This window comes from Callorhinchus milii, unplaced genomic scaffold (genome assembly GCF_018977255.1).
Source record: "Callorhinchus milii isolate IMCB2004 unplaced genomic scaffold, IMCB_Cmil_1.0 Scaffold2, whole genome shotgun sequence".
NCBI lineage: Eukaryota > Metazoa > Chordata > Chondrichthyes > Chimaeriformes > Callorhinchidae > Callorhinchus > Callorhinchus milii.
Genome location: NW_024704743.1, coordinates 109,875,935 through 109,888,975, shown reverse-complemented (window position 1 = coordinate 109,888,975; position 13,041 = coordinate 109,875,935). Strand labels below are relative to the sequence as shown.

Here is a 13,041-nt window from a genome sequence, read left to right as displayed (position 1 = left end):
AATCTTCCTGATACCCAGAGGATAATTAACAACTGGAACAGATTCCCAGGAAAGATGAGTGAGGTCAGGACACTGGATATATTTTTTAAAAAGTTTGGTGGCAGAATGGGAGGGTAGGTATTCTGGAATACCTCCTTTGTGGGTTTCAAGAGGGAAGTGGATTGGTATATGAAAGTTTAGAGACTAGAAAGAGTATTGGGGTTAGGGCAGAGCAGTGGGATTGAAAGTGTGGCTTGCCCAGAGAGACGGCACAGATGCTTGGCCTCCTGGTAAATATCCAAGGTTACAGGTTTGAAACCAAGTCAGCTGAATGACCTTCTTAATCCAAACTGATCTTCTGATCTATTGTTATGTAGGCAATGAACCTTATCGGTCTGGTCAACTTGACAGAGAAGACAGCCTATTGAAATTGCATCGCAGGATGAATCCGTCTGCTCCAGTCCCAATTCCCTGCTCAGTCCCTGCACCCTTTTATATTATTTCTCTTCAAATGCTTATCCAATTCCCTTTTTAAGTTGCTGTTGCAGTCTCGGCTTCAAGAGCCACTCGTGGCAGGGCAGTCCGTGTTCTGGTGATCACTCATTTTAATCCCCCCCACAACCCTTCTGCTGAAAGTTTGTGCCCACCCTGCACCCCTCCTGCCCCTGCTCCCTTGTCACCTATTTACCAACCTGCGGGAATAATCTTAAAGCGAATATCACAAAAAGAAAAGCATTTTTCTCCTTGAGCGAATTGGTAGAGGGTTTTTCTATATTGTAATTTCTTTCTTCATGACAATGCTTTTTCTTAACGCTCTTAACTCCTGCACAGACAAGTAACCAATTGGGAGGGAGGTTAGAAGCACAATTTAAGATGTTTTTCCCAACTTCTCTTAGCACAAAACGAACACCCAATTTACTATGTCCCTTTCTGTTAGGGATAATGTGCCTATAATAAGCCTTTACATCTAACAGTATGATCCCTGTTACTAGTGGAGCCAAGTAAAAATAATAATTCTTGCATTTGCTAACACCTTTCACATGAGAGAATCTCTCAAAGAGCCTCAGGATTTTACTGTAAAGTGCCTGTATATCTAGTGAATAAGACAGCCAATTTGCGCTGCAGAACGCACCTGGACCAAATCAAACCTAACGGTCCATCAGCAGAATTGGCTTTACCACATTAGGACTTACCGTTCCACCTTCGCCTCTGCCAAATCATCCTTTTATTCCAAGATAATCTTGGAGGCCAAGGACAATCCCAGGCTCCTCTTCTCCACCACTAACTGCCTCCTCTGTCCACTACCCTAGCATCACCTGCGAGGAGATGTTGGACTTCCTCGAATCCAAAATCGAGGGGATTTGTTCAGCTACCTCTCCCCGTCCACCGCTACCCCCTCGCCACCTTCCTCTCACGCCCTGGCCCCCACCCATACCTCCCTACACATCTTCGACCCTGTCTCCCACTCTTCCCTCACCTCCATCATCTCAAAAAGGAAGCCCACCACCTGCTCCCTCGATCCCATCCCCACCCGTCTCCTCATCTCCCAGCTCCACCTTCTGGCCCCTCTTTTAACCAACATCATCAACCTCTTCTTATCCACTGGCACTGTTTCCACCTCTCTAAAAACAGCTGTCATCACCCTCATCCTCTAGAACCCTTCCCTGGACCCATCCCTACTCTCCAGCTATCGCCCCATCTCCAACCTCCCATTTCTCTCCAAGGCCCTGGAATGAGTCATCGTGTCCCAGCTTCACTCTTTCCTCTCTTGCCATTTCCTCTTTGAACCCCCCACAGCACGGAAACAGCCCTGGTCAATGTCACTAACAACATTCTGAACATCTGCGACCAGGGCTCTCTCTGCCTCCTTGTCCTCCTCGACCTCTCTGCTGCCTTCGACACTGTTGACCATTCTATCCTCCTACACCTCGTCTTTTCTCAGCTCAATCTTCCCGGACTTGCCCTTGCCTGGTTCAAATCCTAGCTCTCCCACTGTCTCCACTTTGTCGCCATTACAGGCTTCTTCTCCAACCCCCTGCACCGTCACGTGCAACTCCCTCCCTTGCCTCCTTCAAGACCCATCTCAAGATGCTCCTCTTCGACGTGCCTTCGGTCATCCTCCTTCACCCCTGCCCTCCATCCTCCCCGATCCTCCGATCTGATTGTCCAGCGCCTTGGGACATCCTCCCAACATGAAAGGCGCTATACAAATGTAATTTTGTTGTTGTTTCTACCAACTGAGACACGCTGACACTTAATTAAACACAGAGATTAGGATCCATAAAATCCCAATATCTGACATAAAGCAATGCCAATGCTTTTGCCCCCTCCTTCCGTTTCCCCACTTCTCCCGGCCAAACTGTAGGTGACTTATCTTCTATCTATCTATTTTCTTCTATCTATACTATTAAAATGGCAATGTCTGTCTGCGCGTCTGCACTGTGGCATCCTGTGTCACTGAGCACGCACATAGCCAAGCGGCGGGAACAAATTAAAGAACACAGATGAAGCTAAGCCACGGCAACAACAACAAAATTACATTTTTAAAGCGCTTTTCATGTCGGGAGGACGTCCCAGTGATTGTACATTATACATTTATATTTATCATTATAAAGCTGCCGAGGTGAAAATCAAATCTTTCAACGATAAGTAATAATGCTAGACAAAAGAGAGAAGTCCCATTAAATGAAACTGAATAACAAAGAACAGTGCATTTCTAATCTAAAAGAACTGCAACAGCACACCAAAATGAGTTGCCCACTCAAAGAACAGCACGGCCAAAGAAAGTCCTCCCACAGGAGTCCTCCCAGATGAGTATAGATAAAGATGAAATGTCTGTCTGTATGACAATCTACCTTCCACATTGGATCCTTTGGTTGCAGGCATAGCTGCAACGGGTACAGCTAGTCTGATAAAGTTAGAAAACATAGTGTCACTGGAAGCTCTGAGGCCCTGCTGGAGATTCTGCTTGCCTGGCTAATTAGGGAGGAATGCCTGTCAAATGAGGATGGGGGAGAGGAGGAGAAGCGGAGACTGGAATTATTTTTGATTTGTGGCTCTCTCCCATGTTTTCTTTTTTGCCTCAGAACTCTGCGGTCATCTCCTCAGAGCACCGCTTGACAATTATTTTGACAGTGCCAGTTGTGAAGAGATAGCCTGGCTGATGAAAGGGTGAGTGGAAAAGAGAACAGCTGAGCAGACTTTGCAGATTGGCAATGGAGTGCCAACTTGTGTATATAGACCGACCACTATGTCTCTCCCAACCACTTCCAAATTGCCAGCCGTCACCTTGTGTTAATTATTAAGCTGGGCACTTGGAGTTGTTGTTTGGACATAGTTGTAATTTTCCTCAAAAGGGACAATGCGTTCGCCCACAAATATACAGTCAATTCACTTTACAGTGTGTTCTGTGAAGCGCTTTGGGACGTCCTCCCGACGTGAAAAGCGCTATATCAAATGCAAGGATTATTATTATTATTATTATAATGCTATTTTCACTGACAATGCAGACATGAGAGAAGAAAGTCAATGTGTCTACTCAGTGTAACAACTTTTTTTTCTCTCTCTAGTTTTACAAGGTTGTTCCAGTTCTTCTCTTCTGTGGGTTGGGGGGAACGGGGAATTGAGATTAGCAAAATATAGCAGCGACTGGTGGAGGGGAGGTAGGGGCTGAGTGGGTAGGCAGAAAGGAAGGCAGCTGTCAAAAACACCAATTGAGTTTAGTTTCAATGATGCTTCCATACAACAGAAATGTTCTGGTTGCCCATGAGGGGGTGGAGACCGAAGAAGATCATCAAGGCATGATTCCTCCACTCCATCCCTCTCCCCCAGTATTAAGACAATGGGATGGGCTCGCTAGAAATATAAAACAACATGGCTAGGGAAGAAATGGATTATATTATTTTGTTGGTCAGCCAAGTATCTGACACACATGAAAACTCACCACCATATTTAAACCAAACTGAGATTTCCATGCATGCCACCTATACATGTAAATTCTAGAGATGTTTATTGAGTGGAATGCATAATCTCTCTCTTGGGACGTATCCTGTTTATCTACGTTCGGAGAGTATTAGGTGCAGATTTGCAGAGCCATGAATGTGTGTTGAGATACTGCTGGTGTCTAACCCGCTAATACCGCATAGCATAGCTTTTAGCTGGCAAGCTATCAGCAGTACTGCGGGAGGTGCAGTGCTAGGGAACAACTGCATTGTCGGAGATGCTGTTGTTTGGATGAGATGTTGAACCAAGGTGCTGCCTGCCTATTCGGGTCAACATTAACAATCTTGTGGCACTATTCAAAAAGAGAAAGGATTTTCTCTCAGTGGTGTCCTATATGAAACGCCAGGATAATTATTGGTTTGTAAATTACAGTGGTTCTATGAGGATCGACATAATATGATAGGGCTCTTCAACTTTGAAAAGAGACAACTTGGACAGGGATATTAGATACTAAATGGTACATGGGTGATGATGAGAGCACTGTTTGCAATTCCGCAAGATGCCTCGAGAACATCACAAATCCGTGATCCATTCCCAGCCACTAGCTGCTGTTTATGCTCATTCAAAACTATTTTGAGTGCAACCTGCACTTACTTATACAGTGTAATTCATATGGGGTGGGGGTGTGTGGTGTTGTTTCATTGTAGCTTGAAGTGTTTTAAGAAGTCGATTGATATCTATCCCGAGCAGAGAAGAAAAGGAGGGGAAGAGGGAGAAATGAAAGAATGTTGACCAAGTGCACGGTCAAACAGATATATATTCTATAGGTAGCAAGTGGATGGAGTTCCAGAGCACAGGTTAATGCATTAGTGGTTGAAGCGTTACCTAGTGATGATGATGTGGAGAAATAGATCCAAGTCAGTTGAATGGAGGGCGTAGGCAGCAGAATAGGTCTGGAGAAAAAGCAGATATACAAAGGAGCAAAACTTTTTAACATTAGGAGACAGGTTTGAAGTTGGTGTACTGGCAGTCCGTGGAAATTGAAGAGGATGGCTAGCTGGCTGGATAGGGTTGGGGAGGAAGAGTGAGGCTGGGGTGGTCGTGGGGAAAGAGGGGCCTGGGGAGGTAATGGACATTGGAAGCCTGTTGTGTGAGAGAATACAGGCTGCGAAGTTTTGGTTGAGTTAGTCGGAGCTTATGAAGGAAAAACCTCCCTCAGAGGATTACGATGATGAATGGTAAAGAAAATAATGCCGGGGGGATGATTGTCAGGATGATTCAGGATGCTGACGGGTACAATAGAGAATGTATGAAAAAAACATAGTGTACTATAAGTTTAGGATTGAAGCAGAACAGCTGCAGGGTGATATTATCTATGATTAGGTCTGTGTTGCTTTTGCCCATCAGTAGCCACATTTCCCTGCAGTTCCCTCAGAATCCGATCAGGCAGTCCGAAATATTCCTTGTGTACAACAGCACTAGCCTCAGGTGTAGCCTCTTGCATGATCCATCTCTCCACCACCACCCCCAAGCTCTTTCAGTCTGTTTGTGGTGAACAAGACAAAACATTGTTGGTCTTCGCTAATTGGAGAGATGTTTATCTTGCTTAAAGCAGAAAAGTACTCATGAGATGAAGGCAGAATTGGTTTTGTTCGCTTCACAAATGCAATCTCAGCAACGGCAGAACTGGTCCAGTTTTGAACGATCTTCAGAACTAAGTTTGTCTGCGAGGCAGAGCAATCTTGAGGGCAAAGAGTATTAAAAGAGAGAGCATCTTAAATTGTCACCTTGGTATAGTTGCAAACTCCTTTGTTGTACATCAGCCGAAAGTTGAATGTGCCAAAGGTGGAAGAACAACAACAAATTACATTACTCCTTTGCCTCCAGTTTGACAGATGGTTTTCACCCAGTGGGGAGTCTACAATTTGCAAGATTCACAAGAGTTTCTGAATCCCTCAGTCAGTCTTTTTTGGTGGTCACCTGAGTGTCTGACACATGTATAAACCCATCAATCTGTTTAAGCGTATCCAAACCAAACTGGGAGTTCCACATGTAAAATGTCTTTGTGTCTGGAATGAATATGCACTTTTCCTAAAGGGACACATCCTGCTTATCCAAATTCTGGGGTATATTTGGTGCAGGTTGGCATAAGCCGTGGGGTCTGGAGATCCCTGAGTTTGCGTTTGGTTGATGCTGGACTTAACCAGCTAAAATCACATAACTTGCCATTGAAAGTAGTGTCTAGCAAACTTCCTGCTGCTTGTCCAGAGAGGACCACCCTATCTGGTGGGGGTTTGGCTTGCACGGTTAACTGGAGCTGAGAGGGAAGAATACTGACTCCCTGTATCTGATTTTCACTTCCTGGAGGAATGGTGCACCTGCCACCATTGGCGTTTGCTCAGCAAACATTGGAGGTTGAATGCACAATGCAAGGTCCCACGGACCACCTTCAGGCCAGCAAACAAGTTTATCTGGCGAATTGTTAGTCAGGACATGTGGAGAAGCTGCTTCAGCCTTTTGTGGAGTGTCAAAGGTTCTTCAACATCTGCCCACCTGAAGAAGGAAGGCAGGTTTAACATCTCAGCTGAATCTTTGCACCAGGCTTCGGGACCACATCACACCCACCCTCGCTCGCCTCCACTGGCTCCCCATCCCCCAGAGGATTGATTTCAAGATCCTCATCCTCACCTATAAGGCCATCCATGGCCTTGCTCCCTCCTACCTCTCTGACCTACTATCCCCCTACCTACCTGCCCGTACCCTCCGTTCCTCCGGCTCCGGTCTGCTCCACGTCCCCCGCCCCCATCGCCCTATCATCGGTAGTTGGGCCTTCAGCCTCTCATCCCCCAGGCTCTGGAACTCTATCCCCCAGTGCCTTCGCCGCTTCCTCCCTTTCCTCCTTCAAGGCCGGTCTCAAAACCTTTCTCTTTGACCGAGCCTTCAGCTCCCCTCTCGACTCTCTTCCCCCTCCTCGCTCCCTCCCTTCCCTCCCCTCACCCTGACCATTTCCCCCTGCTCGGGTCCTGACCCAACTGTGCAGCGCCTTGGGACGTCCCCTCCTGACGTGAAAGGCGCTTTATAAATGGAATCTTGTTGTTGTTGTTGTTGATTGGTTCCTACTGCAAGAACCTCAAGCTTCAGTGTGCAGTAAAAGAATTGCAGGGGAAATGTCTGCTCAGAAGCATTCACCACCAGTTCCCTGAAGAGTTTTTGTCTGCTGAGTTTGGTGGATTCTTTTGGAGAGCTTCTGATAACAAAGGAACTCCCAGTCTTTACTTCTCAGACTTTATCCACCAGAGTGGCTTCTTTACAGTGGATATTCAGTAACAGGAACGTAAGCTAAACCATATGATCAGAAGGAAATTGTGCTCAATCCCAGCAGATGAAAGGGACTCAATTCACCAATGCTCTTTGGGAAAAGGATGTAGCTGGTGAAGCTGCGAGAGAGATGGTGGGGGGGTGGTGAGAGGGGGAGGGAAGTAAAGGGAGATAGCTGAAGGATAGCCAGAGATAGGACTTTAAAAGAGTTTTCTGGGACAAAGAGCAAGATGCTAAACATCGGGGGGCTAATGTGCATGAAGCCAGCGAGTCAGGGCCAGAAGTGAGAAGTGTACCACACATCCGGCATATTGCACGTGTCCACCTTACGCCTGCATTGACCTGAGATATACTGAAGACGATATTTCTGCATGTCCATCTATCGCAGGTTTGGCTCCTGCTTCGACTTTGTAAGGTGCTTTGTGAGGGTCTCCTGACGTGAAAGTCGCTGTATAAATTGTTGTCCTACGCAGTTCTGTGCATTTTGGTAGTATTGGTTTCTCTTTGGGATTTGGCAGGATCAGAATTGCCTCTTTGGGAAGGTAAAGGGAGGCTAACACAGATTTGGTTGGAAGGGTGCGGGTAGACTTTCTTTCTGCTCTAGCATGCGATAGCATGAGACCAACCTGAGGCATTCGAGGGTGAGTTGTTCAAAGCTTTTCTTTGTTGTGTTGGAACGCACTCTGTAGGTTGAACCCATGTTATGTGAGGTAGGTTTGTATCCTAAGGCTGAGGGTCAGCGAGCAATTATTCTGACCTTGAATTATACTCTCTTAACACGTGTTTGCACATACAATCTTTTGATGTGGTTTAGATCAAATGATCGTTCTAACAGGGATGTGTCTGTTCCCCAGCAGTGTTCAGAGGCCCACAACTTGGTCTGCCATCAGCAACATGTCATACGGGGCTATCGATGGCAGTGGCTTTGGTGCCCGGAATCCATTCGGGGGACCTTCCAGGCAAGGATACCAGCCTGTAGGTAAGTGTGACGGTCTTTCGTTAAAAAAAATTCACTATTATTATAATAGTAATAATAATAAAAAAACCTTCAATTTATTAGAGAGCCTAAAATGTTGTATCATTTCAAGAGCATTTCACAGGTAATTGCTGTACTGATGCATTTGTTGGCGAACACAGCAGCCAATTTTCTCACAGCAAGGTCCCAAAATCAGCTAGGCAGGGAATGAGCAATTTTACCAGGTGTTGTGGGACAGTTAACGGCTACAAGAAGCGGCAGACGGGATCACAGTTTAACGTCTTATCTGAAGGATAGCACCTCCAAAAATACAGCCTTTGTCGCCCATTCTCCTAAAAGCACTGAACTGGATGATCAATCTGGACTATGAGCTCAAAACTTTCTGGCCTTGAGGCAAGAGTGCAACCAAATGATCCGAGTGGTTGTTATGTAGAAACATGGTTGTACAAGATCTTTGCGCTCAGACCATCTGTCCAGAATTTAAGCATAAAAAAAATCCTCGCAACTCCATCTCACATCCAACATCGAAAATTCACCAGGGAGTTAGATAGCTATTTGGTGAAAAATTCTATTGAGTTATCAGCCTGGTTCAGTGTAGCACTTTCACTTCTGAGTCAGAAAGTTATAGGTTCAAGCTCCATGATGGGACTTTGAACTCACAGTCTAGGCTGGCATTCCAGTGCAGGAGCATGGGTTGTCAGAGATGTCGTCCTTCAGATGATACATTAAAACAAGTTCGACTACAAAACACAGAGTCATTGCACTTTACAGTGAATCTTAAGAAGCACTTTTAGACGTCCTGCCGACATGAGAGGTGCTTTGTCAAATGTAAGGAATATTTATATGAGTTTTGAAGGATCCAGGTGGACCAACTGCAACAATCTTGAGTAGCTCTCCCTGCGAATGTTCCTAAATGTTTCTCTGGAGTGCCTGGAGCCCTGACAATCCACATCAGTGAAACCTGTGAACTCAATCTTCTGAGATGAACCAAGCTTGAAGCTGCATATGAGACTCTGACACTGTTACACAGAAATGTATCTGACTCACTTCATGAATGTATGTCACCAGGTTGCTAATGTCTCTCTGCTAAAAGTTGGGTTCCGAAGGAGTGTTACGAATTCTGTAGGAAACCATGCAGCATAGGACAAAGCAAAGCCATCAGAATACAACAACAACAACAACAAGATTCCATTTATAAAGCGCCTTTCACGTCAGGAGGACGTCCCAAGGCGCTGCACAGTTGGGTCATGACCCGAGCAGGGGGGAAATGGTCAGGGTGAGGGGAGGGAAGGGAGGGAGCGAGGAGGGGGAAGAGAGTCGAGAGGGGAGCTGAAGGCACGGTCAAAGAGAAAGGTTTTGAGACCGGCCTTGAAGGAGGAAAGGGAAGAAGGAAGGCGAAGGCACTGGGGGATGGAGTTCCAGAGCCTCGGGGCTGAGAGGCTGAAGGCCCGACCACCGATGGTAGGGCGGTTGGGGCGGGGGACGTGGAGCAGACCGGAGCCAGAGGAACGGAGGGTACGGGCAGGTAGGTAAGGGGATAGTAGGTTGGAGAGGTAGGAGGGAGCAAGGCCGTGAATGGCCTTGTAGGTGAGGATGAGGATCTTGAAATCAATCCTCTGGGGGATGGGGAGCCAGTGGAGGCGAGCGAGGATGGGAGTGATGTGGTCCCGAAGCCTGGTGCGGGACAGTACACGAGCTGCAGAGTTCTGAATGACCTGCAGCTTGTGGAGGGAGGTGGCGGGAAGGCCGGCGAGGAGAGCGTTCCCATAGTCCAGCCTTGAGGTGACAAAGGCGTGAACCAGGGTTTCGGCAGCGTGAGGGGTGAGGTAGTGCCGTAGTCTGGCGATGTTCCGGACAACAGCTGATTTCATTTTTGGTTCTGACTTAAACATCACCATGCTTAAGAGTATCCAAACCAGGCTGAAAGTTCCACATGTGCATGCCACTTACATATGTAATTTCTTGATGTCTGGAATGGGACCCCTTTTCCAGACCACCTGCCATTCTGTCATCTTGTCACAGCACCACTTTTTTTTAACAAGTCCAGCATCCTGGCCTCCGCCAGCCTACCTGGTGACCCCTGTCAGTTACACTCTGTGTGTAGAAATACCTCTAAAAGAGCAATTGCTCTTTGCAATCCTGAATCTCTGCCCATTTGTCCTACTGCTTTGCGTTATCTGATAGTAATAATCCTTGCATTTGCATTCTCACATCATTTAAGTGTCTCAAAAGTTCACTTCACTGTAGAGTATATTGACTGGATTTGTTTGTGGGACATTGCTGTGAAGCGCTTTGAGATGCTGCCCCACTTGAAGGGTGTTATATAAATACAAGTTGTTGTTGAGACATCCTCCCGGTGTGAAAGGCACTGTGTCAATTGCAAGAATTATTATTTGGTTGTAGACTTGCATAAATGATTAAAATAAATGACCTGCAATAAATAAAAAAAAACAGAAAAAGCCTGTTTTTTGTATTGAACTGCGAGATACAGATTTGCAAGCTGCTGTGCAATGGGGCTGATCTTAGGATATCTCTGACCCAAAGGTTTGAAGTAAAGGTCATGTCCTGGTGTTAGGGTTTCACAACACTGCAAATAAAAAGACATCAAATGCTCTTGTGTTCCCATGCACCAGTCTTTGGCTTGAAAGCTGATCGCTCCAAAGGGACTCCGCTAACGAAAACTGTTCGCAGCTTCCCGCCTTTGCCAGCATCTTCTGCCTCTGGGAGCTTTCTCACTGAGTTTAACTGTTGCTTGTCCGGGGGAAATGTGCGCACCTCTGCTCTGTCCTGTGCTTGCTTACGTGATGAATCGCACAATGTGGTGATGATAAAGATAATGAAGAAGATGGTGATGAAGGAGACAATGCTGATGAAGACTATCTGAAGACTTCATTCAGATATTGACAAAGATGAATTTGACAAAGAATACAAAAATGAAGAAGACAAAGATGACAAGATAACTATCATGGAGAAGCACCACCTTTCCCATAGAACATCTCAAAGCGCTTCACAGAGACCTAAGGAGAGTCTGAGCATGGTGGGAGATGGGGGGGGGGGGGAGGTTGGGGGTAGGGAATAAAGTGGGGAGGTGACTGAAGCAACAATCAACGAGGCATAGATTTTTAAGAAAGGTTTTGAAAGTGGAGAAGAGGGTGAAGCAGAGGCTTTGGGAGAGTTTCAGATGGTGGGCCAGAGTGCTTGAAGACTCACCCACCAATGGTGAAGGGAGTGAAACCACAGGAGATTAGAGGTCGGGTGGGCGCAAGTAGGTGGAGGCATTTAGAAGTTTGAACAAGAGTTCTTAAAAGAGGTATTGAAGACTCCATTGGCTCCCTGCCCCCCAGCGATTGATTTTGAGATCCTCATTCTCATTTTTATATCCCTTAACGGTCTCACCCACCCTATCTGCAATCCCTTTCAACCCAATCGACCCAGTCTCTCCCTTCATTCAGCGAACACAGGCCTGCTTCATGTGTCCTGCTCTATTTGCGTTACCATCGGCGGGCAAGCTTTCAGTTCTTCTGCTCACGCTTTCTGGTACTCCATCATGAACCCTCCCCTCTTTTAAGGCATATCTCAAAATGTACCTCTCAGGTTGCTCTTTCACTCATCTTTCCCCTCCTCATCGCCCCCCTCAGAACCCACCCCCAGCTCGGGTGCCTCATCCAGCATTGTAAATTGCTAGAGAAATCCTCCAGACATGAAAGGCACTCTATAAATAGAAATCCCCATGTATTGTGTAAAGTCACTTACATTTAAGTCTCATTAAAGGAAATTTCCCAGAGATGTAGAAACCATAGGAAAGTGTGACCCAATGCCTGCAACAAATTCTGGTCCGTGTGGTTCCACGTATAGTTCCTGCTCAATTGAACCATCAAAGTGTGTGTGAGATTCAAATGGATATTGTGCATTAATGTGTGTAAGTCACTGCAGATCATGGTTTCCACAAACCACTCTATGTAACTAGCTTTAGCTGCTATAGTTATCATTTGGTTAATGTACAACTATTATTTGAGGACATGGTTCCGGCCCCGGTGTGTAACCTTTTGAGCGTTTCCTCACAGAAACCTGTTCGTTTTATCATAGCCTCGACCTTTTAATTGGTCCAGACATCTTTTGAACGCTATTGATTTTGTCTTGCATTTGTCAGCTGTGTGCCTTCAATACATTCTATCCTATTACCTCTTGTTGTTTTCTTGTGTAGTTGGAAACAAAGTTGTACATCTGCCCAAGTCCTGTTGAATTTCCTATTATTAATAAGTTTTGCATAATTCCTACTTTGCATAAGTCATATTAAATGGATAATCCCAATTGATACGACTTATGTGAGGTTTACTGTACCACCAAATTCCTAACCTGCAAGACCGTTTTGCATTAGTGAAAAGTTCTGGACATTTCTTAAATACTAACTCCAGTATGAGAGGGAGAAAGTGTGCATTATAGTCCAGACACATGTAATTTCTATGTGTAGGTGGCATACAGATGTGGAACTCTCAGTCTGGATTCCATCCTCTTCCACAAGTGTCAGACAACCAGCTGGTGAAAAAAAAATTAAGATTGAATTCATGTATTTTTCACAATTGTGAGCGATCTTTAATTTCAAGACACAGTGGTCTCGTAGACTAAGACCATGTGGAATTTGAGGCCTTGGTCCTCTAGTATTGCCATGCCTGTATTGCCTTGTGCTGCACTGCTGCCTTTCTCCACTAGGGGGCGCCACATTAATCTCTCTTGGATGAGTTTACAAGTGTACTGTGGTGACAGCTCTTGTGTCAATGAGTCTCTCCAGCCTCAACCAGGTGTGTGCAAGGCTTGAGTGTTGTTTA

The 13,041-nt window shown here is 45.8% G+C and overlaps 1 protein-coding gene across 3 annotated transcripts in view; it reads left to right on the top strand.

Moving 5' to 3' along the window:
- The window catches only part of tsnare1 (T-SNARE Domain Containing 1), a 190,029-nt gene that overhangs the window by 24,606 nt on the left and 152,382 nt on the right, over positions 1–13,041 (top strand). For 2 of the 3 annotated variants that reach the window (XR_006084846.1, XM_007896759.1), the window contains exon 2: positions 8,094–8,218. Coding sequence is in view for 2 of the 3 variants with exons in the window: in XM_007896759.1 (XP_007894950.1) it covers positions 8,134–8,218 (85 nt within the window). In the remaining variant the exon portion in view is untranslated. The remainder of the gene's footprint in view (positions 1–8,093; positions 8,219–13,041) is intronic. The other variant, XM_042332044.1, reaches the window with a different exon arrangement.